This window comes from Pipistrellus hanaki (genome assembly GCF_964339955.1).
Source record: "Pipistrellus hanaki genome assembly, chromosome: 11".
NCBI lineage: Eukaryota > Metazoa > Chordata > Mammalia > Chiroptera > Vespertilionidae > Pipistrellus > Pipistrellus hanaki.
The window spans coordinates 43,379,267-43,406,505 of NC_140513.1; the positions used below are offsets into that span (position 1 = coordinate 43,379,267).

At 39.2% G+C, this 27,239-nt stretch overlaps 1 protein-coding gene across 6 annotated transcripts in view; it reads right to left on the reverse strand.

Annotated features, from left to right (window-relative positions):
• Positions 1 to 27,239, reverse strand: part of GLIS3 (GLIS family zinc finger 3) — a 430,490-nt gene that overhangs the window by 85,389 nt on the left and 317,862 nt on the right. For all 6 annotated transcript variants that reach the window (XM_084899491.1, XM_084899488.1, XM_084899486.1 and 3 more), the window contains 2 exons: positions 15,125 to 15,286; positions 11,993 to 12,103 (listed from right to left, as the gene is read on the reverse strand). In XM_084899491.1, coding sequence (XP_084755617.1) covers positions 11,993 to 12,103; positions 15,125 to 15,286 — 273 coding nt within the window. The remainder of the gene's footprint in view (positions 1 to 11,992; positions 12,104 to 15,124; positions 15,287 to 27,239) is intronic.

The following is a 27,239-nucleotide window of genomic DNA, read 5'->3' on the forward strand; positions in this document are numbered from 1 at the left end:
CCCAGTACGGGGTGTGCAAGAGGCAGCTGATCGATGTATCTCTCATCGATGTTTCTAACTCTCTATCCTTCTCTCTCTTCCTCTCTGTGAAAAAAAAAATCAATTAAAAATATATATATTAGCCGAGACTGGTTTTGCTTAATGGATAGAGCGTCGGCTTGGGGACTGAAGGGTTCCAGGTTCGGTTCTGGTCAAGGGCATGTACCTTGGTTGCGGGCATATCCCCAGTAGGGGGTGCGCAAGAGGCAGCTGATCGATGACTCTCTCTCATCGATGTTTCTAACTCTCTATCTCTCTCCCTTCCTCTCTGTACAAAATCAATAAAATATATTTGGACTGTAATGAGCTCTGTGCACGGTTTCTCACTAGAAGATACAGCAAACCTACGGGATTGCTGACACTCTCCAGATTTCACAAATGAGAGCCTGAAGTTCAGAGATATTAAGTAACTCATCCAAGGATATATCATAAAAACTGGTGGTGTAAGGATCAGAATCCAGATACATGACTCAGAAGTCCACATGCAGAAGAAATAAAATACCAAATAATTAAAATAACAAAGAAATAAGGAGAGGTCTTCTTCCAACCTAGAAAAGGCAAAATCAGGAAATAACCAACACCTAAAATTGGCACAGAAATAAACTCTTCAGTATGGAATCAATACCCACCCATCCCTCATTTACAAAACGGTGTCTAGGGGAGACCTGACAAATGTGGCAGCGGCTTCCAACCCTGCCACATGGGTTCTCTGGATGAACATAGGCATCAGGGTGGTCAGTTTGTCGGGTTGAGATTTTAAAACCCATACACATGACTACAAATGTGTTTCTTATATTTACAAAAACACAAAGTGGATATATGAACAAGTCATAATTATGCCACAATTTCAGTTTCCATTAATTGTTTTCAATCAGCTAAAATATTTTTAGAATAAAATAAATGAATGGAAGAATCTGGAGTAGAGAAAAACAACCTGCTAAGTTTTCAACAACCACTTGTCTTCTCTCTTCGAAACACTTAATAGACAGCATGAGTTAATTCTAGCCATAATTGCTAACCTTTATTGGGCATGTATAATGTGTCAGTTACCATGATAAGTGCTTTACTGTCATTATTCCATTTAATATAATATAAACACTGTATTAACAAATATAAGATATAAACTTATGACAAAAATGACTGATTTAAAAGTTAACATTATGATGAACCTGTATGATTCCATAAATTCTCTGATATACAACACAAAATGTACGTTTAAAAAAGTGTCCACTTATTTGCATAAAGTAAAAACTTCTTTTACTCTCTTGGCACCATATCTTTAAATTAATTGGCATGGGTACATTTACACAATGGAATATTGCTTGGCTGAAAAAAAAAAAAAAAGGAAATCTTACCTTTTGTGACAGCATGGATAAACCTGCACAACATTATGCTGAGTGAAATAATCCAGTCAGAGAAAGACAGGTATCATATTATTTCACTCATATATGGAATCTAGTGAAGTAGCATGCAGAATAGTGACAGACTCAGAGAACAGGCTGACAGCTGTCTGGGCAATGGTGGTGGTAGTGGGGGAAGGTTGGCTAAAAGGGGTAGAAGGATTGGACACAAAAAACCACATGGTGATTGCTGTGGGGGAGGGGAAGGGAGAGGAGGTGGAGAGAGGTATAACAGATGATAGATGGTGATGGAAGGAGACTTGACTTGGGGTGGTGAACACACAATAAAATATACAGATGATGTATTATAGAATTATATATCTGAAACCTGTATAATTTTGTTAACTAGTGTCACCCTAATAAATTCAATAAAAGGGAAAAATATATTGGGGAAAATTAATTGACATAAACAAATTTTCTTTGAACTGTCAATGGTAAAGTGAAAGGGAGTAGGACCAGGTATATCCAATAATTCATTTCCTTCTGTTTTCCTAGTGAATAATCAATTTGCACTAATATAAATTATATTCTGAGGTTCACCATGCTCAATTTTCATCTGGCTAGTGTCACCTTCAAATAAAGTAACCTCAGTTAAATTTTAACATAATGGATTTAAGTTTATGGGTGTGATGGTCAGTTTTATGTGTCCACTTGGCTAGCTCCTAGTCCTCAGTTACACAATAAACCACTAATCTAGGGTTGCTGTAAAGGTATTTTTTTAGATGTGATTAACATCTACAATCAGTTGATTTTTAATCCAATCAGCTGGAAGGCTTTAAGAACAGATGTGAGGTTTCCTGAAGGAAGAATTCCATATGTGGACTGCTCACCCAATCCTGGGAGCTAGAAACTTGGGTACCATCTTGAATCTTCCCTTCCCCTCACCCCTGGATTTTAATTCATCAACACTCCCTTCCCACTCATATTCACCCCAAATGCCACTAACCTCTTTCAGACCTCCATTAAACCTTACAAAAGCGCTTACTGTCCTAACCAGTTCAATTAATTCTAGTCTATCTCCACTCCACACTTCAACACACTATAAATCAGCCCACCCCTTGTCAAAATCCGATTTTAATACCTCAGATTGCCTCAAGGAAAAAGGGTGCATCTTACCATTTCTGTACACCCAAGGGCTTAGCAAAATATCAAACTGAGAGTAAATGCTGGGTAAGCAGCAGTAAATCCTCTGGGGCGTGAGAAACTAGATTCTTCTAAGCTGGGCAAAGTCTTTCTGAGTGTGAGAACTATGGGAAAAGTCACTAGGAGTCCTGCATTGCACTGGGATCATATGGTCTTTAATTTGTTTTAAACAGCTCTAGTGAGGTATAACTCCTATATAAAAATACTACATATATTTAGTGCACAATTTGATGACTTTGGATATAATGTTAACACCTATGATACCATCACTACAATCAAGGTGACAGACATATTCACCACCTCCCAGAATTTCTCTTTGTCCCTTTGTGGGAGTTCTTTTGTCCTTTTTTTTTGGGGGGGGGGGGGGGATCACCAGAGTGCTTAAATTTGGAAAGTCAGTGAACTCTATGGAGCCTTTCCCTAGAGTGTGTATGGAGGGGAGGGGGGCATTTCCCCATAATTTCTGGGATTTCCTGAGCTTCCTAAAACCTATCCATCCATCCATGGACCTCCCCCCACCCTTATGGTCCATGGGCCTCAAATTAATGATTCCAGAATAGAACCAAATATCACGGGTTCAAATTTTATTTTAATTCCCTCTGGTTTGGGTCTCAGCTTCATTTCCCTTGTTTGCATCTTTTTTCCACCCATTGCTATTGAGCATCTGTATAACCCAGGAAGACTGGCTATAGTACTCGCTGAAAGATGATTCCATGTAAAGGAATATTTAGTTCTCAGGAAGGAAAATATTTCCAGGGACACTGTTGTTCTGTTGTCAGTCACAATACACTGGGTTGCAGGTATGTGATACAACAATGCGTTCTACTGAAATAGCTACCCTTTTACCTCTGAGGCCCTGTGTTTGCCTTTCAAGCTAGCTGTAAAGATGGCGAAAGAGAAAAACCAGGGGAATGTAACTTAAGCTCAAACACAAAGCAATTTATGGCAAAGCTTAAAAGAAGCCCATACCCCCTGACATCCAATTCAAGACACAGCCACCTGCCTGGTATCTACCATGAGAAGTTTTTACATTAGGCTTATCCAAGCCTGTGTGTGAAGTCACCCTGAAAATAAATCTTCACAGCTCCGAGAGCCAAGATGCTAACAAATGGGAAAAGAGTGTCCATGGATATCAGAGACAAAATGCAACTAAAGCTGAAAAGGGAAGACACAAGAGAACTGGCAGAACCAGCATAACTGCACACGGGAAACAGCATTTCAGACGTGGAGATGAGGAGTGAATGCCACAGAAGGCAACGGCGAGCTATGTCATGACATTTCAGGACATTATATTTAGGCAGCAGAGTCTGAGTTAAATGCTTTTATTCCAAAATCATTTTCGTGGAGAATCCACAAAATCTAATAAGAGAAAGGGAATGAGAAGCTTAAAAGGCTTCTGTCTGACTGTCAATCAATCACAAAAGCAATTATGTAGGAACTATTTCCATAAGGTAGCTGTGCTAGGCACTGTACAGCCTCAACTGCTCATTAAAGCACTTGTCACAGGGTCCTCATTCCTTGCATAGTTGGCCAGAGCTGTGTCAAACACCCCTACTTTTTTTGTCCCAATTAAGAATTTTGAGGGGAAAGAGAAACAAAACTACTTTACCATTCAAAGCAAAGTATTATAATGTAATCGAGAGCAATGGAAAAACCCAAAGATATCTCCCTTGCTTTCAAACAACAGAGCCTAAGACTTCAGGCTCGCCAGCTCAGAAACCATGTTCCTAAGCATTTTCTATGCAAATGGATCACAGCATTTCTTTTACTGCACTGAAAGCGAGTGTCTCCTGTTGAAATGAAATCTTCAGGAGGGCAAGTTCACGTCTTTTTAATCCTCAGAGCTGGTGCAGGGCCTCACTTGTGAACCACAAATAATAACCATCTGAGCCCTTTTCTTAGCTGGGAGATATAAACTACCCATTTCGCTCTCTAGCATCCAGTCCCTTTGAAGGAGCCATGGTTGAGGACAGACTGCAGAAAGGTGCAATTATAACAGGCTACAGTGATCCTGAATACTGCTGCACTCAGGTTTTTAAAAATTATATCTTATTAATAATTTAAAAAATATAAATATTTTCATTGATCTTAGAGAGGAAGGGAGAGGGAGAGATAGAAATATAAATGATAGAGAGAAAATCACTGATTGGCTGCCTCCTGCATGCCCCCTACTGGGGATCAAGTCCACAATCCAGGCATGTGCCTTGATCAGGAATTGAACTGTGACCTCCTGGTCGACACTCAACCACTAATCCAAACGGCTGGGCAGTACCAGGTTCTTTCAAAAGAAGCTCAAACAGTAAGGTGTAGTGTTTTGACATAAGTAGTGCTTTTAAAAATTTTGCAGCTAGTACATTTTTCTCATTTCTAAAGTGGTCATTTCAATGAGTTCCTGACCATCTCACCTCAGTAAGTCCCCCTCTGTAATCGCCATTTCCATTCCCTCGTGTTGCCTGGCTTGCACTTATGTTACTATTTTCTGTTTACCTTTCTATTGTTGTTGGACTTCGCCAAGGCAAAGCGGCTTTATGAGGGCAGAGAATGTATGTGTCTGTCATATATACACTTCCATCTATGGGTCTAATGCAGTGCCTGACACACAGTACCTACTTAATATATATTTGTTGAATGGAATAAATAAAAGTACTTGAGACTGTATTTCTCAAGTAATTTACTAGAAAGCAACTTGACGAGAAAAGGAAGAGGAAAAGGAAGATCGATCGTTGGCCAAGTAATTTTGAGCAATGTTTAATCTTATCTTCCCCCTGAAATATAGGTATATCCAAGGGTCTGAGAACTCTTGCAAGAAGGAAACCATTAAACATTATTTAACTCAGCATTTCTCAGATTAATAGGACAGTAAACACCTTTTAAAGGTAAATATTGAATAACATCCTGTGGAATGTGTTCCAAAAACACATTTTGGGAAACGTTGATTTAAGAGCTAAAAAAACACTCTGGGCCACTAGGCCCAGGGATAATGGCGTTTATTTTTCTGTATTTATAAGGCTGAAGCCAGCTTCTCTGATCTCTCCAGAAAAGAACATAAGCCTTTTCTCACTACGTACTCTCATGGACAACTGCTCCTGCATACCACTTTCCCACCCCCAAATGTGAGTTCTCAATTCCTTTCAAATAACTCCAATCACCATGTACCATTAAGTGCTCTCAAAAGCATTGGACCTGCTTAAAACAGAAGCCTCCAGGCAACTGGTTTAAAATCCAAATCAGTACTATAGGCCTAAGATTAACTTGACTTTTTTCCCCTCACTTAAATTTAGTTATTAGCTAGCATCTCTATTTTGAACCAAAAATATTTGTTTTACCAAAGCATACCCACAGCCTTTCTTGAAATTGGTTACCTTTAACCGAGGCACCAAGACATTTAGGCAGGTGGTATCTTTTACCATAGTTTTGAGGTGTGACACCAATAATTTGTTATCAGCAATTGTTAACAAGTACAGAAGTTGTAAGTGACTTGCTTAATAAAAAACAAACATATCAGTGCTGTTTTAACATCAGTCCTGTAATATCATCCCTCTCACTCCAATTCCAAATATGATTACTTAAATGTGAGAGGAAAGGAAGGGAGCTAGCTCATCTTGAAATCGTATGTCCATGATATGTGCCCATTTTTGACATTCCATTAGAAGTTGGAGTTGTTTATTCCCGAGCAGAGAAGGAAGGAAAGGAGGGAAGGAGGGAGAGGACTGTCACAGTCTGCGAAGGCTTCTGACTCTGGGTCACTGAGCATGCCATCCCCCTTGTCGATGGTAACGGTAAACAACTGACTAGGGAAGTGAGCCGAATGGCTCTTCTAACCCAAGCTTCCATTTAGGGAAAACTGTATTTTTTTCACATTATTTTTAAGATTCCAACAACTGCACAGAGCAAACCTAACCTACATGGTGCCTAATGAAACTGTTTACAGTTTTGAATGTGTACGGCTCTGAACAGATTCCAAAGAATTGTCAGTTCCATGTGAACAGAGCTGCATTAAATAAGCTGCCCTGTTCTAGCCAGGAAGCTATATAGAGCTGTTCTCTAAGTAGGAAATATAATACATGCTGCTTTCACACACGTTTCAAAAGCTGTGCTTGGTTTAGAACAGCTTGCACTGAGGTCCCCAAAGTGAAAGTCATCGACCACGGTGGGCCAAAGGTGAACGTGTAACAAACATTTAGCAGGTCACACCGAAAGTTTAAAATGGAGGAAGTGTGAAATGGACGGAAGGGTCATGTCATCTCTAGCTGTTGGCCCAGCGTTCTTTTTAAACATTTCACTTAAAAAAAAAAAAAAAAAGTTGCATTTTGATAATGGGCCAGAGCTGAAGGAAACTTGCCTGCTTATGGCACTTCCAAGGTGAAAATGAAAAAATTCTGATAAAGCTCACAGCCTTGAGGAAAATTCCAAGTGGTTCATTGCCTTAATTTTCTCTCATTTCACCACCCACTGTCAGCCAGGGCTGGAGGACAGACTCTACCTTCAGCTCGGCAGGCTAGATTCGACTCTCACTAGAGACCTTCACTGGTGACTTGAGTATTTCGCTTCTTATTTATCTGTGTAGCCCTCTATTTAATAAACTCGAGATCTGCAAAGCACATTCCGAGGAGGAAGTCTGCACAAAGCTGACGGGATGTGTGGGTGTGCACACATTAGACAAAGAGGAAAGTTACTCTCTGCATGCAATGAGCCAAATTATCCCAATTCCTTTGTAGAGAAGTGTTTTTCCCCTTCTTCTTCTTTCTTTTTTTCTGTATAAATAATATCTAGCTGAGATTTCAGGTCCTTGGTTTTTTAGTAGGACCCCACAGGTGTGGGAAAGGGCCACATGCCAATGGCCAGGGCATAGCTTACAAGATCTCTGCCCCTCCTTATAAACATTTGTTTTCAAGCTCAAGGTGCCTTGTCATTGCCCTGATTTCAGAGTGGGGCCTCATAAAGCCAGCAACGGTAAGACCAAAATAATGTCATTTAGTGTCTGGGGGGGAGAGGGGTTAAAAAAAGGATTAGAGGCAGGCAGGCCAGGGATATTAAATGAGTCCATGACTAACAGGGTGTGACAGAAAGGGTTTTATTCTTTTCAACAAAACAATTCCCTAGGGCTGGGACCATTACTCCACTGTGCCTTTATCACCTTGGAATTTTATGGTTATTTTTGATGAATTCACATTTTTGTAAAGGCTTTTTTGAAATAATGCCAGTTTTCAATTTTAATTAAAGTCGTAAATAATCTTAATTCTGCCTTAAAAGGTTTATTGTTTCTTACATTTTTTTTATTATTGCTGCCAGGAAATATTTCAAATACCAAGCCCTGATGTGAGTTAGCAATTAGACTCTCTCCAAGGTCTAGTAACAACATTGTACCATGTAAATATTACACACCAGTATACCAGCACAAGGTTCGAACATGCGGATTGACTGATTTCAGGTTTATTAGCACTGTTTCTCCTGGGAGGGACATTTCCTCTTTTTATTGGGTAGAACAACTTTTTTCATTTTAATCTCCATAAATTAATCCATCATAGATCTATAAAGGATTTTTAAATCTTTATATTAAAAAGATAGGTTAGAATTCAGGAAGTAAACACAGTAAACTTGTCACTAAAGACCAGGCAATGAAAGTCAGCCAAATCCTACTCAATCATCTGCACAAAACTGAGTGAACATCAAAAGCTAAATCATCAGAGACAAAAGTTATTTTACTTAAGAAAAGATTATGACAATACTGAAATACTTGACATTAGATTATAATACTGTTCCTTGTTAGCTAGATTGCCTGTTGAAGGTTTGTCTGCAAATTGTCTATAAATTTATAATATGTAATCATAAAGTCTGATTTTCTTTTTTAAAATAGTGCTCTGAGCATCTTTCACATAAACTACTCTTCCTTTATAGAGGCTGAAATGTACCATGTTTGAACAATAGAAACCATTAACGCTTCCTGAAAATGTGCATTATGTTTCCATACTCACTGTCACTACATATTGTAGCTTATTTGTCTCAATATGGGACTTCTATTCTGTCATATCCATGACAACTGTTACTATCTACGAAGGTGTTCTCCAATCTCAGGTCAGATTTGCCATTACAGTAAAATCTAATTATGACCTGGGGAATGGTCATATTTAGAGGGAAAAACTCTCATCACAAGGTTTTTGTTTGTTTTTAACAAACACAACTTATCACTTCAAGGTTATAAGATATACACAGACAAAGACAAAAACCATTAGGCGGTAGCCCTGATGAACGTTAATGGTATGCAACAATGATTTCTATTTTAACACTATTAACTTGGCTGGCGTTCAAGCATCCACCTGCAGACCTAGGATTCGATTCCTGAACAGGGCATCATAGCCCAGTTGCAGGTTCCCCTGCCCCAGCAGGAGCATGTATGGGAGGCAACCAGTCCATGGTTCTCTCTAACTCTCCTCTCCTTCTCCCTCCTTCCATTCTCTTCAAAAATCAGTGGAAAAAATATATCCTTGGTGAGGATTAAAAAAAAAGAATATTAAAAATCTCCTTACAACTTTATTTATATTATAATATTACTCATTTAGTTCCTTTGCTCTTTCAAAATAAAAGAACATATCTAATCCACACAAATGATCATCTATTATTGTTGATACTATTATATGTTGATAATAATCATCTATTATCAACTTACTGGGATTCTAATTAAAGAGACCTAACTATATTTACAGAGAAAAAAAATGATTTCAACAATTGGCTTACTAGAGTGGGTTTGCATACAATTAAGAATATCCTGAAGAGTTTTATGCTAATCAAAATAAACCAGTCAGAGGAAGATAAGTATACATGATCTCACTCATATGTGGAGTCTAATGAAAAAAGTAAACTGATGAACAAAACAGATCCAGATACATAGAAGCATGGAGCATACTGTTGACCCTCAGAGGGAAGGTGGGGAAGAGTGGGTGGGTGGGAAGAGATCAATCAAAGAACTTCTATGCATATATGTATAACACATGGACATAGATAATAGGGTAGTGAAGGCCTGGGGTGGGGGTTGGGGACAGACTAGAAGAGGTTAATGGGGTGAAGGGGAAGGGACATATATAAGACTTTCAAAAATAAGGATTTAAAAAATAATAATAATAATAATAATAATAATAATAATAATATCTATCACATCCTTTTAGTGGACATTTTTCTAACAGGGAAGAGGTCAAATTATTTCCATATATAAGCCCTCAAATAACTGACTTTGTGCTAATACCTCTCAAGGAAGAGTAACAAAAAGACTACAGAGCATTTCCCAACATAAAAAGGTTATATCCCTAAAAACCATGAAAGAATACAAGACTCTAATTAGCTAGAATTCATGGTTGCTTTAAAACCACGGCCAATAGGTTCAATCACTTGAAATAAGTTGAGTCTCAAACTTCCCTTAAGTTGGTTATAAAGGACCCTTAAATGAGTCAGGTACCCACCTGAACACAAATGAAATATTCAAAAAACCACAGTCATGTGAACATTTTTTTTGCCATAGTCAAAATATGTATATGGGTTGGTCCAAAAGTTTACAGACTCAATTATTAGGAAATTAGAGGTCTGTAGCATGAAATCGTGCACAGGTGGTGTCACTTGGGGTAGCCTTCGGGCATAAGACTGAAACCCACAGTCCAACGCCACTGCAGCTCCTACCAGCCACTCCAGCTCATCATGGCCCTACTGTGCTTGCCAGGGGCTTGTGTCCAAACAGCCCCAATTGGGAGAGGCTTGTACCACCACAGCAGTGCTCACCAGCAGTGAGCCCTGCACCTGGCGTCCTCCTGAGGGGAATGGCCTGCAGGATCTGGCTGAAATTGATTCTCTGACATTACCCAAGGAATTCCAGATTGCGAGAGGATGCCTGCCAGGCCAAGGGACCCCACCAGGGACAGAAGAAGGACTGAAGAAGGACTGCAGGAGGGCTCCATGGCATGCCCAACCCATCTTGCTCAGTCCTGATCTGCTGGACCCCAGCAGCAAGCTAACCTACCAGTTGGAGTGTCTGCCCACTGGTGGTCAATGCACAACATAGCAAGTGGTTGTGATTTAGTATATCATTAGCATATTACACCTTGATTGATTGCTACTGATTACTGGACGACAGGACACTTAGCATATTAGGCTTTTATTATATAGGATGCCTTGTGAGGTGGTAAGCTCCTCATCTCTTGAGGCATTGAAGCACAGCACAGCCAACCACTTGCTGGAGGTCTTATGAGGTCAGGAGAACAAGTCAGGTGTGTTGGCTGGTTGATCTTTAACATTGCTTCTAAACATAAAATACTATGATTTCTATAAGCTTTGAAAGATATATTGATCCCTCATTGATGTTAAAGTAATTTTAGGCTCAATTCCTTTCTTATATTTCATTCACTGTACCTATTAAGAAACATTTCTTTTAAATCCTCACCTGAAGATATTTTTTTTTCATTGATTTTTAGAAAGAGTGGAAGGGAGGGAGTAGGGGGAGAGAGAAACATGGACGCAAGACAGACACATCAATTGGTTGCTTCCCATACATGCCCTGACTGAGGGTGGCGAACCTGCAATCCAGATACAGGCCCTTGACTCCAGAATCAAACCGAGATGGACTCTTTGGTCTGATGTCTGATGCTCTAACCACAGAGCTAAATTGGCCAGGACAATAAGTATTTTTTTTCCTAAGCTTAAAGGGAGAAATGCTTCTATTATTATTCATCCTAGAGACTAACCTACCTTCTTCATTGGAGTTAAAATTATTTTAGCCCATCTATATTTTGTGAAAAAGCACTTATCTCCAGACAGGATTTCTGTTGTGTTATTTTTTCCAATTCAATATTCTTGTTATTTGGACTTAATTTCCATAAAAGCCTTTTATTATTTTCTAATTTAGGAGACTTACACTTAATTTTCTCTGATACCTATTCATATCTGGCTATATCAGCTATACATATCACAACCTTGCTATTACAGGCATCCTTCACAGATATTTCAGGTTTGGTTCCAGAACCCTGCAATAAAGCAAGCCACAGGTATTTTTTTGTTTCCCAATACATATAATAAGTAGAATCTTATAAGTGTGCAGTAGCATTATGTCTAAAAAAAACAATGTACATACTTTAATTTAAAAAATACTTTATTGCTAAAAAAAAAATGGTAACCATCATTTGAGCCTTCAGGGAGTCAATCTTTTGGCTGGTGGATGGTCTTATAAAAAACAATACCTGGTAAGAGCAATAAACAGAACCCAATAAAATGAAGGATGCCTGTTATTTTATAGAAGACTTCTCTCTGCAAAGCGTCTAACACATATCAGACCTTGAAAAGTATACAAATTTCCAATGCCCTGCAGGAGCTCCCAGTATTCAAGAATTTAACTGCTTTTTCTGACTACGTAACTTCTTTTTAAAAATTACCTTTTTCCTCGCTTGTTGTTCTTTGGAAGAATGAGCCTTCACGTGCTTTCTTAGGGAACTTGGGTCTGTGTAGCGTTTGGTGCATCCTGGAATCTGACAAGCATAAGGTTTCTAAATAAGAAAGACAGAAAGAAATGGCTATAGTTAAATCCTAAAAATAACTGGGGAAGGTCTACTTAAAGACTATTAGCATGAGCGATTATCAACTGATATGAAATGTTTGGTAATAGGTGGACATTTTAATAAGAAAGGCCAGTAAGTTTGCATCAAGGCAGAAAGGAGAGTAAACTTTCAAGAAACAAAGAGATTGCCTATCCTTGATGATTTTTAAGAAATTGCCACAGAATGTACTTTTACAGGAATCTCTTGTGGCATTTTTTTAAACATAGAAATTATTAGTAAACATATCTGGTCATACTTACAGTTATGTTCCCCTGAAAATAGTCATTGGGACTGTCAGAAACTAGGAAACACACATTCTTTAAGAGTTCAGGTATAAAGAAGCTGTAGAAAAGTCCAGAAAAAACTGGGAATGTTTCAGAAGAAACCTGATTCAGAAAAAGACAGAGAGAGAATTAAAAGGGAAAATTAGTAGAAAATGAGTAGGAGACAGGTTTCAAACAACAGACACATGAAAAATCAGCCAGAGGGACATTAATGGTATTAGTTGTAGAGAAGTCATGATATTAAGCCTGGGGTATGTGAATAAGCCATTGGCTGAGTGTGATGAGAACAGAAGTTTTGCTACTCCAATTCCTCGCTGCTCCTGAGCAATGTGAAGTGTGGAGCTTAAGGCTGAGTCTGGAGTCCTTTTTATTTTTGTACTGTAAAATTATTTCCTTTTGGGTATTAATATGCTAACAGAAAACTGAATTAAAACTATTCAGAGTTAGAATTATGAACTCAGTCATCTTTATGGAAAAACCATTTTCCTGTAAGTAAAGACTCCACTTAGTGAAGAAAGATATTTTATCCAAAATTCTGAAAGAATTTAGCATAAGGAGTACTTACTGAAAGAGAGTGAACACCTAAATTAAAATAACAAATTTTTTCAGCAACTACAGTGTGCTCTTTAAAACAAATGTTTCATTTCTATGTGATTTTAAGAAAGCACATCAATTTGTTAAACACAATAAAAATTTAAACCATAGGTAGTTTGTATCTTAAAAGTAAAAATGATGACTTCAATCAAATAAGACCCAAAGCATGGAGGTATGGAACAGATGGACATACCTCAATGTGGGGTTAGGGGGATGAGAAAAGATAAACCAAATAACTGATATACTTATATGCACAGTCCATGGACAAGGGCAATAGAGTAGTGAAGACCTAGGGGAGAGGGTAAGGGCTGGGAGGAGGGAGGGAAAGAGGGAGAAAATAGGAGGTATCTGTAATACTATCAATAATAAAAAATATATTTTAAAATATTTAATAAAGTGATTTTTAAAAAATAAAAATAGACGAGTTTTAAAAGCTACTGCATTGAAGTGAATCATAAAAACATTATCTTAGGTAGTTTTCCTCAAAAGTTTTAAAAAGGGATATTTTTTAAAATTCCAAAATTATTTTAGAAAATACTCTTAAGTTTGATTAGCTAAAATTAGCTCCAAGCAAAGAAGGGTATAGTAGAACTCTAACACTTAGCTTCACAATAGTTCTTTCAAACTACAGATAACTAGCTAGAGTAGAAGCAATTTCTCAAGACAATCTTGTCTCATGAATGTTCATTTTTCCATGATAATGTTTAATGATAAATTGAAAAAGTTATTGGATTCTATCCAGACCATTTTAGACATATTAAAATAAAGCATTTTTGAACATAATATATCTTTTTTTTCTATTTCTACCTTTAAAAAATACTGCTATTCACCAAATTTACTCATTTAATATTCTATTCTGTTGGTCCTAAAATCACTTAATTCAATTCAGCTGAAGCAGGAAGGGTCAAACTTATATTCATATTACTTTAATCATATTTCAGATATTTACTAGGCAAACCATCACATTTATGTATAGCAGGAGATAATTCTGTTTAGAAAGGTTACATGACATAGTTAAAATGACTTTTATCAATATGACTAATAGAGGCTAATATAAAATTTAATAAATATGTCAACTATAACAACAGAAGAATATTAAATATGTATGAGAAGGTATGTAGAAATCACAGTATCTTTTCAAAATTCAAATTCTGGTGTAGTTTAATAATAGACATCAGAATGTTAACACTGAAAAAGTACTGTCATGAATATATTATTTGCAAGAATATAGGATAAGAGATCTGTGATGTGTATAATGCACTTATCCTGATGGTTTTAAGTGAAGTGAAATTACATACAGTCTACCTGGCCTCATATAAGGAAAATGGCATCAAAACCTGAGAAATGCAAAGAAGAACATTCAACATAATTGAGAATATAAAAGCTAGTGTGGAGTCTAGCAAAGACATTTGTAAATGCTCTAAGAAGGTGTGATAATGAAAAGCATAAAACCGAGCCCTGGGGAAAGAGTTGCTGATTCTTTTTAGATTACTTAAAGATGAGAATACCAGGGGGTTTCTAAAGCAAAAGGCCACATTCACTCTCAAAACCTATGCCAGCCTCCACTTGTTTATGTCAAGAAGAAAAGAACCAAAATAAGAAAAGGAAAAAAAAAAGGTACAGTTGTTGGTATGGAAAATAATACAATAATTAATAAGTAATAATACAAGAATAAATTGTTTCGCTTGCTCACGACTGTAAACCTACTTTTGCCACAGCCTGTATATTGTGTGTCTCAGTACATTTTGATATTTGAATACTTAATGTAACACTCAATCTGTAGTGGTCATTCTCTGTATTAAAATATATTATAGGACAGTCCCTAAATTGCCTCCACATAGGACATAGAGGTCACCAAAAAACTCCTTAGTCCCAGGCAGCTGTAATATTTAGGATACTCATGACTACAGAAAAATAAGGAAAGAGCCAAACAAGGCCCCTCTGGCTCTTTACCAGGTTCCATTGCTGCCCTTGGCATTACCCCTATAACCTGCAGGCCATAAAGCAAACACCTTCACCATCCCACTATCAAAAGGGCACTTCCTCACACCGGGCTTCGGGCTGAGAGTTGGAAAGCTCCTGCCATTCTTACAGTGTCCAGATGCGTCCTCTGGTGCTTGGCACGGTCGCTGGAGTTACTGAAGGCCTTCTGACAGCCCGGATGCTGGCACAAGTAAGGCTTCTCGCCCGTGTGACTCCGCAAGTGAATCTTGAGATTTTCGAGCCTTGAAAAGGCCTTCTTGCAACCTTCAAACTGTAGAGAGAAAACAATTTGGGGTTGTTGAAAAGGACCTTGAGAGCTTGAGTTTGAGGGACAGAAAATATGTTCTTAGTTTGTACTTAGCATAAAACAAAAAATAAAAATGAAATCCAAACAGTAACAAATATTACTTCTCTATATATGTATACAAGTTTATGCAAACTGCACTTTTCCACTAAATATACATGCCATTTTCTGAATCAGACTTGGGTCCCAAACTGAATCCTGTGATGACTTATGTCAGAGAGAACTCACTGTGAGCCATCTGGCTCAGTTAATAAAAATACAGTAAAGCGTGTCTTAAAGATTTATTAAAAAATTAACATACTTTTCCACTTCCAAATTGGTCTTAATTGAAGGAACTAGGAAGGAAGAAACTTTTTACAAAATAAACTAACAAGAAAAATTAGAGTGATTATGAGAAAAAAAGTGAATCAAAGATCCAAGATTTCAAGATTAAAAAGGTATGTGTCATTGAATTATTATTATCATAAACGTGCTTAACTCTATTTTAAGAGGTTTTCCAAATCCCAAAAGGTTGAACTTGTTAAAGGTAATGCCAAGCCTGAGACACAGTTTTTAAACATGCTTTCAAAAGGGTACTAAAAGACAATTCATTTAATGCTAAGTAATTTTCCTAATAAAGTCATGGTTTTATTTATTTTCTTTCTTTTAAAAAAAAAATTTTGGTTACCTAGTTCCAGAAGAAAAGAATTAAAAATGAAAGACTGTCAAGTTCAAGAAATGCTTCATTGGTTTATCAATAATATGTACTCATGGTAATTTTTATATAATGCCTTCTGTAGGCAAAATATCAGCCACCATTAGCTGGTGAAAGAGATTCCAAACCTTGAAATGACAATCTAATAAAGAAAATGTGTTAGAGAAGGCCTATAAAGGAAGCATAAAGGTGAGATGGGCACTTTTATCCTTTAACTCTCTTATTGGTGCTAAGCCCCAAAATATTTGTCACTTTGACAGTTTTAATAGCATTGGAATTTCCACAAAAGAGAAACTTAGGATTATGGAGAAAATTAATAAGAACAAAGCATAATATATTTACAGCAATTAAGAAACCACACTTCCTATAGAGAAATGCATGTGTGAGGAGAGGTGTGGGAAACACAGAATCTAGTCAAAGTTAAGTACTAGATGGTTTCCATTCAAAATTAGCAGGTATTACCTAACCTTACTTCAAGATCTTTCATGAAAGTCTTTGGTTCTCTTGCTTATTACATTAGATGATGGAGTACAATGTTCATGAAGGGATGATCCAGAGCTGGCCAGGTTTTAGTTATTAGGATTTTCCTTTTTAAGTAAAGGATGAACTAATGAGGAAAGATATTCAAACATGTCATAACCCCATCTTTTTAAGTTGTCCAGATTTTGTATGCTGAAGTATTTTAAGAAATATATGAAAGTTGCACTTACCTTTTTGATTGATAGTTATACATGTTTCATAGACATATGTTGGTTTATTTTAATTTTTATATTTTGCTTAAAATAATTTTGGTGTTTTCCTGATTTTTTATAATTTTAACCTGAACAGAAAATGATTGCTGATGAAGGCAACTACTATTGCAAGAGTGAAAGATAGAATGCTAGGTCGCTGGGGGAAAGGAGGAGTTAAATGATTTATTTCCAAAGATTTTCAACTGGCTCCCAAGTTTGAGAATAAAGGTGCTCAGAGTTAACCCCAAATTCATAGCTAAGAGGCCTCTGTTGACCAAACCTCTGTTTTTAAGGTTCTCTCTGAATGACAACTCACAACAACCTCTTGGAGCTCAGATTATTTTACTTGGAATCACTTGGTGGACCACACTTAGGTCTAAAATGAGCCTGTGGTTTTGAACACATCAAGCCTGTAGCCTATTTCATACCAAGGCTCTTTTGTAAGTGGACACCATTCTGGGGCCAGTTCCAGGGGTGCATACCCAGACATGGGTAGGCCCCAGCATCCACTCCCTTCGGCAGTCCCTAGATCTTGGTAAAAGAACAGGCTGTATTGTTTCAGCACCAACATGGGAGTGGAGAACCACTTGAGGATAGATTAATGAGGTTTTTGTGAGTACTGGACAAACAAGACCCCTGGATCTAAAATGAAGTGATTAGAGGATCTCAGACATGTCCCAGAACTAATGTAATCTGTCCCCTAGATCAGACACAAACTGGATGCAGACTAGCATTTCCAAGGTCTCTCTAGTTAAATGTTCAAGTAAATGTCCAATTGAATGTCCAATTAAAAGTCAACTAATTGCTACTATTGCTGTTCACAGAAGCAATGATCAAAGATCAAGGGGCTACACTCCAAGCAAGTCAGTGAAAAGTGAACTACATATCAGAATATCCTGACCATTTTTAAATAGCAAAGATGAAGGAAAATATGAACACCTAGACTAAAAAATGACAACAAAAAATTATCTATAAAGTCATAAAAATCCAGCTCATTTCAGATGTTTCCTCTATAACAAAAGTCAGGAGAGAAAAGTATTTGTATTATTTGTACTAGCATCATAGTATTTTCAGGGGAAATGATTAAGAGTGAAGGGCTTGCCAAAACCGGTTTGGCTCAGTGGATAGAGCATCAGCCTGCCAACTGAAAGGTCCCAGGTTCGATTCCAGTCAAGGGCATGTACCTTGGTTGTGGGCACATTCCCAGTAGGGAGTGTGCAAGAGGCAGCTGATTGATGTTTCTAACTCTCTATCCTTCTCCCTTCCTCTCTGTAAAAAAAATCAATAAAAGATATTTTTTATTTAAGAAAAAAATGAAGGGCTTGTATAAAGAAAGGCAAAAGAAAGGTAATTTCATGTACTTGGGCTCAATATACACCACATGCTCACTCTTATTGAAGAAATTCACTAAAAACAAAACAAAACAAAACAAAACCCAACAAAACAAAACACAGCCATGAACCCAAGACCAGCAAAAGCAGGCACTGAAGAACGGACAAGTGTCGCAGTGGGGAGGCCTAGCACCCGGCCTAACAGGTGTGTGCAGGGCAGCACATCTGAATGACCTTGACACACAAACAATTATGAAAGAGGGAGAAGGTGCTATTCATCTCTCTAATTGTGTCTGGATAAAACTTGAAAGCAAACAATTCTGTAATGAATCAATATCATTCATTATGAGAATAACCCTGTAATTCAACACAAGATTTCCGTCTCCTTCTGGCAATTTTACCTCTAGAGCTATAAGTTTAATTGAATGCAAATGCTTTAACAATAAACTAACTTTTAGGTAGAACTACAAAAGATTGTTACAAAATACCAAAACTGAATGCTTTGGATGTTTGGGCAAACGAACACCTTTTTTTCCTTATTTTTTTTTTCCAAATCTTTAGTGAATATCTAAACCTAGGAAAGCAAGGACCACAGGAGGAGTGTTTCCTTGGTTCAGCCAAATGTTTTCTTATCAAGGTTCCTAAAGTGCAAGGTCCCTCCTGAGATTTAAAGTTAAAATCATCACCTGACTGCTCATGTCACTGTCACCAACCAACACTGACGCAAAAATTGACCAATTTCCTGGTATTAAGTCCTCTCCTACTGGACTTGCTAAGGAACCCAGAACTGAGGGCCCCGTGACACACAACTAGATGAACGGGCCTGAGGTGGCCTGTAGTTCAAACACAGACCCAATATGAGAAGACAGCAGAAAAACAACAAACAGATTCTCAGCATCAGCAGGACAGCAGAAGGAGGTAACATGGGAGGTGAGTGATGGTGGAAAGCATCTGATATACATTAATAATTTCATCTAAATAGCATTACTCCCCCCTACCCCCAACAAATACTGAGTAAGCCCTATGAGTGTGGCACTGTGTGTTAGGTATTGGGGGGATCAAGATGAAGACAATACAAACATTGCTCATGGAAAGATGAAAGCAGAGCCTGGGCAGGGCACATACTGGTGAACCTTGAGCAGCGATACTCCAAGCTGTCTGCCTCATCAGCATTTGTCTGAAACACAAATTCTCTTACCCCGCCCCAGATTTTTAGAACAAAACCCGGTTCTGGGGCCCAATGTCTGAGTGTTAACAAGCCCTCCAAAAGATTCTGGTGTGACAGTGTGCCAAGGAGTTCAGGAATGCCATTTATTGTGATCACTGTCAGTTTTCTTATGAAAACCTCCTGACAGCAGTGAGTATCTCTCGGGATTTACCCATTTCTAATTGGGACAAGAGTCCATGGACTAGCAGCAGCGCTAGCCTGGAAAGGAACATCTCCAGTCCAGGGCTGGGCAAGGTTATCTCCTCCTGCACAGCCTATCGACAAAATCTCAAAATGCCAGTCTCATGTTAGGAATTCTTTGAACTCTCCGCACTCTTTAATCTGCTGCCAGGCAGATGTCGGTTCTGAAGTAGGTGGGGCTGTAAGTTCCCTCCCTGGCATCCTTACCACAGAACACCCACCGTCCACTGCGGTCCTTTATTGAGGAAAAGCACTCCGGGGAGTCATCATTTTCCATTTGCACATTTCAGTGGCCTTACAGACACACAAGAGAATAAAATATAAGACTGGAAGTGACAGAACTTTACATCTCGCTGGGTCTGAAAAGACGGTGTTGCATGAAGCCTTGCTCTAAGAAATATCTCTTTAAGTCTGTGGCTGTTTTCAAGTAACCAACTTTAATTAATAAGTATAAGTTGCCTTAAACCCAGAGAACCCTAGCTTGCATCACTTAGCTAATTCAGGAGATTATTTCATATTTAAAGGATCACAACAGAACTGTAATCACCATCTCTATATATTGGCTTGATTACAGATTGTTGACATTAGGTGGCATTACTATGACCTTTGAAATATTACTTTCTCTTTCTATTAGATGCTTTTGTGTAAAATTCTGAAAATGAAAGGCTCATTAGACACCATTAAAATAGGATTTAGTCCATATGTAAAACCAATAATCAAGGAGAATGTTACTCCCTCCCCTAATCAGCTACTTACAGTGCTGAGGAGCACAAGTTCATACTCAAAGTAGTAATAACGACAAACCTTTCCTGATCAGGTTTTTATACCACTAAAGTCAACAAAATCCAAACAGAAAGGAGTCTATGATGCTGGACATGCTTTTAAAAATATGCATTTGATTTCAATGAAGGCTCAGTGTTTATGACCCTTGGAAGTGTAAGTTTTACAATTTAATCAGTCAAGACCAATTAATCCCATTAGTGATGGTTGATACCACGATATGCTGGGCAGCGCCAGGAAGTGGGTGATGAATTATATGCTAATTTACATCTTCAATTTACAAAGACAACAGTGATGACAGGCACTGGTGTAAAGGTCAGCAAATATTTCTAATGCAGTGGATAGAGCCAAGGTGACCTCCACAACAAGCCCAAGAAATGCAAGTCCACCTGAGTCATGGACGTACCGGCAGAAGGTGAAAACAAATGAGCGCCTCTCCTGTGACTCAGAGAGGCCAAAGGAGTAGCCGAGGACCAAGGGCCACCTCACACCCCTGGCAAGAGGTGAGAAACCTGACTCACGTATTCAGCTGAGATTTAGAAGTGCCCTCCTGGGACAGTGCCTCCCAGCATTATATACTCACTAGGGACCTGCTGCAGGAATATTCCTGCAAGACTTCCGAAGGGCTTCCCTCCCGCCACCGCCACCTCTCCCACCTCTCCCGCTGTGGCAGGCAGGGCGAGGAGGGGCGGGGCAGGCCCACAGCCACGGCCACCACCCTCTCCACGGCCTGAGCTCACACTGCCACCACCGCAGAGCACCTCGCCCAGCACGCCCAACCCACCACTGTCTCTGCGGCCGCTTGTGTGCTGCTGCAGCGCCTGCTGCCACCATCTCTAGGGCTGCGCATGCAGCTGCTGGGTACCCCCACCCGCCACCCCGGCTCCCCCGCCCTCCCACTGCCGGGGCTGCACGCCTCGCCCAGCCCCACTCCAGCAGCCAAGCCGCCTTGCTTTCCACTCTCTCTCCCTCTTCCTTCTTCCTGTCTTCAGTCTTCACTCCGCCCTTCCCACGTATCCAAATTAACCACCATCTTCGTTGGCTTAATTTGCATAGTCACTCTGATTGGATGGTGGGTGTGGCTGGTGGGCATGGTTTGTGGGTACAGCGGAGTTCTGGTTAATTTGCATATTACTCTATTATTAGGTAGGGTGAGTAGTCTGGCATCTTGTTAAAATGCAGATTCTGGTTCATAAGTGTGCCCTAGGGCCTGAAATTCTACATTTCTAAGTATCTCCTAGGAGGTAACTCTCTAAATGTTGAATGTTTGAAGTTATACTTTGAGAAGTAAGATTCTAGTGATCAATAACTCTCCTCAGGCTGAAAATGTACAGTTTAATGAGGTGTTTTAAAAGTATGTTTTTATTGACTTCAGAGAGGAAGGGAGAGGGAGAGAGAGATAGAAACATCAATGATGAGAGAGATTGGCTGCCTCCTGAACACCCCCACTGGGGAGCCCACAACCTACGTAAATACCCTGATCAGGAATTGAACTGTGATTTCCTGGTTCATAGGTTGATGGTCAACCACTGAGCCAAGCCAGCTGGGCAGTTTAATTAGTTGTGTGGTTCTTTTTTGTTAAGAAAGCAATAAAATAAATAAATGAACTAGAGCAAGAATAAAAGAATAAAGAAAGGGCTTGCTTTTCATGAGCCAAACTATGGCAGCTTTGTTCTTAAAAAAATGTGGAAGAGTGAAATCTAATTTTAAAATTTAAGTTGGGAAGATAACAGAAAGTGTTGTCTGGGTTGGGGGATGGGGGAAGGAAACAGAAAGAAAAAAAATCAGGGGGGAAAAAGAGACAAAGAGTCAAAACAGAAAGACTGCAGAAGCACATGGGGCCATCTGATCTTGTTTCTTCCTCAGTCTCATTCGCATTTGGACATATGGTCCGCCTTGTACCACCCTGTGGTTTCTGTTCCCAGTGCACCCTTATTAGATGCTCCAGCAAATCTTAATATTTACCACATCAGTCTGTAGAAAGTGTTACACATAAAAGGAGAGAAAGAAAATAATTCAAAAAATGTCTTAAAGCTTCCAAAAAGTATCTGGTTCATGGATTGATGACACTGAGGAATGTGGAATTCCTTCCTCAGCCTGTCTCATTCACAATACCAGCTCTGCAACAGGAGGGAGATGCCACGGTCTTCTCGCTTTGTGACCTTACTCATGTTTTCAATCTGCAACCCCCCCACCCCCACCCCGGGGCCAGGTCCACAACAGAACAACATACCCACAGAAAAGGAGTTTGTAGGTTTCCCTTTTCTTGCTAAAAGATAATATCTGATTTTTTAAATATTTCAAAGATTCAACCCAGAAGAATGGTGGCCTCGTTGGAAAATTATTTAACGTCATGGCAGGGTTAATTCCGGTTAATTTGAGAGTTCTCTTAACATCAAGGAAATCGGTGCACCCCAAACTGGTTTTCTGAAGGTTCCAATATCTGAACAGACTTGCAGTTGCATTTCTGATGACAGCCTTCAAAGCTGTCCAGCCCTTCAGTTTGGCTGGGGTCACTGCAGGGGGAAGAGAGACTCTGACACTGTGGCCTCAATGAGTCAGTCAACCACTTCAGGGCCTGGCATTCTGACGTGATCTACAGGACTCATTTATCCAGATTTTCTGGAACTATTAAAAATTTTGTAGAATTAATATAAAACCCTTTCTGTGAAGTTTTCCTAAGCCATAATAAGGAGATCCCGGTTACTATGTTTTTCCTTGTTATTTTGGTATACAAAATGAATCTATTAACTAGCTCATAAGTGCAACTCTTTGGCCTACTGTGCTTGTTTTTTATTAAGAAATCTGTAAAAAAACAAAGGTTACCTGAATGGGCATTATGCTTGTGTTCTTACTCATTTATGGCAATTTGTTGCTTTTTAGCATTTTGGGTCATGAGTAGCAATTGTTGCTTAAAAGGGTGTGCTAAATGAGGTGACAAAATAAGTGAGGGTGAACTTAAAAAATGAAAATGGGAAAAAATGTTTTTGAGAAGCCACAATGTAGAGCAAAATAGATGATTTCTGTGCCAACATTTGCACCATATTAAATGTTTATGGAAATTATGAAGTGTTGGGTTTATAACAACTGCAAAGGGCTGGGGACAAATGGAACCTCATCATGGGCATTCTATTCACAGCTGGAAAAAGAATACTCCACAGAGCAACACTGGTATTTAAGACAGACTATACAGCCCTCTCTGGTTACTCAACAAATATAAAGTGCCATATACTATTCATGTTGTGTCAATACAACGCCAGAAAGCTACAATTTCGAGCAAATAATTATTTCTGTGAGTGGGTAAATAATAAAACCGGTTGTCTGGGATTGTTGATACATAACAGTAAGTTACTCGCCTGGTATTTTGCTGTTGCTGTTTATTAACATTGATTTCCTTCAACTCCAAAAACTAGTATATATCCAACAAAGGGTGCACATTTCAGAGGTTCCCAGTCACACCTCTATAAATGCACTTGGATTGTATGTTAGTAGAACAAATATATTTAAGGCTATGTGACTGGCCCTGCATAAATGTGTAAAAGCAACCAAAACATTTCATCCCTATACTTGTGTTTCTGACCATCACATATATTCCACATACATATATCCACACAAGCACAATATGTCTAGGAAGTATCTATACACATACATATGGATGCTCATTAATACTATGTATTAATGAGAATACTTTTTCAAACTCTTTGTCAAGTCTATATACCAGATGTTAAGTTTCTTGTGCATTCAGCACTTTATTGGGCTCTGTGGATGTACAAAGGAAGCATCACACTCAAACTTACATTTTCTGCATTCCTAGAACATTCCAGGAGACAGATATTTACCCAGAATAAGTTTGGAATCTGACCCAGCCTGTTCCAACACCCCCAAATTATTTGCTATCTACTAAAGGTGAAGAAACAGAGAAAATGGAGGAAATGTCCTTTGGATTTGGGGCATTTTAAAAAAATATTAGAAACATTCTCTAAAAGTCGGTTTTTCTAAAAGATCTCTCAGATTTCAGAGGACAGATAGAGATAGGTGATGTAAGAGAACTAAGTAAGCAAAGCGGAAGGAGAAGGGGGGAAACAGAGATGGTGTGCCACGATTGTGGTCAGGCCTGTCTCCCCTCTGCCCTCCCACCTCCCCCACGCTCGCTCAGGGCCAGTCCAGCTGCGGCTCCCTCAGCCCCTTGCCACTGCCGTGCCACTCCCTGTGCCTGGTGCCATCCTACCGGCCCCTTCTTCAGCTGGGTGTCATCGCCTCTGTGATGCCCTCCTTTGTGCTTTCACCAGGGCACGGGAGATCACTCCTCACTTACCCGCTACACCTTGCCCACTGACTTTGCTAAAACATGGAGCTACACTAATTGGATTGTTTGTCTCCACCACTAGGCTTTGAGATTTATGAGGACAAGGGACTGAGTCTTATTAATCTTTTTATTGCCGGCACTGGGTACAGTGCTTGGCATATATTCAAGTGACCACAGAGCATTTGCTAAATAAACGCTAAACAGAATAGCCAGAATGAACTCTTTGTAAAACAGCATATTGATTTCCCAGACTTCCTTGTGTAGTAAGCTCATTAAGGCCTTTTAATTAGGTAGGGCCAGTTGCCGCTTATGATGACATCAAATGGTCAACATCGCAAAAGCTATAAAACGCATTTATGGGTTTTGCTGGAGTTTAATGTTCTATGGAACTACTGTAAAACATGATTTAATTACCTTAAATCTAATTATGTGAGGAAACAATACTAATAATAACATATGGTTGTATATTTTGCGTGTGGATGAGATGCACGAAATTCTTTATTGACGTGCTGAGAAATTTGTAGTGACTCTGCTGAAGTGAGTGAACTGTTTTCATACCACACCCTTTTCCAAACTTGAGCTAAGCATACACAGGCCCTTTTAGGAACATGTTATGTTATTAGCAATAATTCAAAGCACATAAATGTGTGCCTTCTTCATGCATAAAGGAAAGGAAACTTTTAAATTGCCCTGTAAAAGCTGAGTTAATATGCTCTCAAATATGCCAGGAAAGAGCGTCTCATGCAAAGAAAAGAAGAAAAAAAAAAAACAACACAAAAAACCACCTTTGGGATCTTGCCCTTAATTGCCCTGAGTCAAATAACCCCAAAGAACAGGTCAAGAAATTTCCCATGATGCCATGCCTCTGTCCATCATATAGCCAAGCTCTCTGAATGGAAGGCAGACACCACAGTTCCATATAATCCCAAGTTATCATTATGCTTAGCTCCAGTGCTTTCTGTGTTGAGAATACAGGGGGTGCCGAAACCGGTTTGGCTCAATGGATAGAGCATCGGCTTGGGGACTGAAAGGTCCCGGGTTCGATTCCGGTCAGGGGCATGTACCTTGGTTGCGGGCACTTCTCCAGTAGGGGGTGTGCAGGAGGCAGCTGATCGATGACTCTCTCTCATCGATGTTTCTAACTCTCTATCTCTCTCCCTTCCTCTCTGTACAAAATCAATAAAATATATTAAAAAAAAAAAAAAAGGAGAATACAGGGGGTGCAGCACGGCCTGGGCCCCACCTTCCTGTTGGCAATGGATTAGCTGCCCTGTAATTGTCTTTGATGGCAAATATGAGAAATGCCACTGCTTGCCTTCAGTTTTATTAAGGATTGGCATGCTTGGTTTAACAGAAGTAAGCAATATATTTATTTACTGTGGTGTTTCCCCAAATGATTGCTGAATTCTGTCATCTCTTGACTGAAAAACTGTTTGCTGGTTGCAACAGAATGTATGCTAACATACGTACAGCAACACAAACTTCTGAGACAAACTGTTTAAGTCAATTTGCTATCATGCAGGCACATAGGTGCAAATATGTGCATATGCACTTGTGAGTACAGCCATGGGCACACACTTTAACATTCGCACACATATCCCACACAGATTCTGTAATAAATGTATGTGTTTGAGATCTGTGTGCAGGAGTGTAGAGGCAAACATGAATTTGCCAAGAGAGAAAAGGAAATTCACACATGAAGGGAATAATTTACCATAAATTGGCCCACACTGAGTTTATTCCAAAAAACAGAGTGCAAGATGCCAAACTTTTAATGGCTCTTACTATTCCAAATTTGGCCCTGACAAGCTTTGGAAGAGATGCAAGTGGGCAGGAAAGATGGGATTAAAAAATTATATCTTAAGCCTTTTCACTTTCAAATGTAAAATTTCCGCCACTGTGACAGGAGGAAAGAGGATTGCAGGGATATTTTCCTGACACCGTGCTTTTCTCAACAAAAAGCCATCGATTTTCATTATGCATCGCTTAAATATGAATTCTGTACTTGCTAAAAGTCATCTGCAACTGGCTGCTTAAAAAAAGCAACAGATATGAAAGAATGGAACTCAGACCTTGCATTAGCTCTGGCAGCCATAGCAAAGGTGTGAGCTCAGAGTAATGCCCCCCGGCAGCCCCACAGTCCCAGGATTGACAATCTTTTGTGACAACCCACTCTGGTGCATCAAAACCATTCACTCACTGGCTTTCGGAAGGCATCACTTCCAGTTTCCTTCCTTTCACAGCTGAGCTTTTCCACATGGCTTCCTGTCACATGCCTGACAGGCACACAGCAGATTCTCAGAAAGCCTTCTATATCTTCCACTTATTCTTCTTCCCTGTTCTGATTTTAACTCCCTCCCCCCACACCCCTTCCTCTCCCCACCCCATCCTATCTCTCAGCCCTTCTCCTTCCTGGTTTTTGAGAGAATTGCTCCTACACCTTTGCCTCTTCTTCCTATATGTCCATGGTTCCCCTCTCCCCCGAGGGCAAGAAACTGTCATTAAATTCATTGACCCTTTCCAGTAGTGGCCTTTTAGGTTTTGAGATCAGCAGGATATTCAGTCACCATATGCATGCATTGAGTTCAACACCCAAAATTATTAGGAAAAAATCTTGGCAAAGAATTATAATCTCAATCCTCTTGACTGTTCTACTTAACACTACTCCAA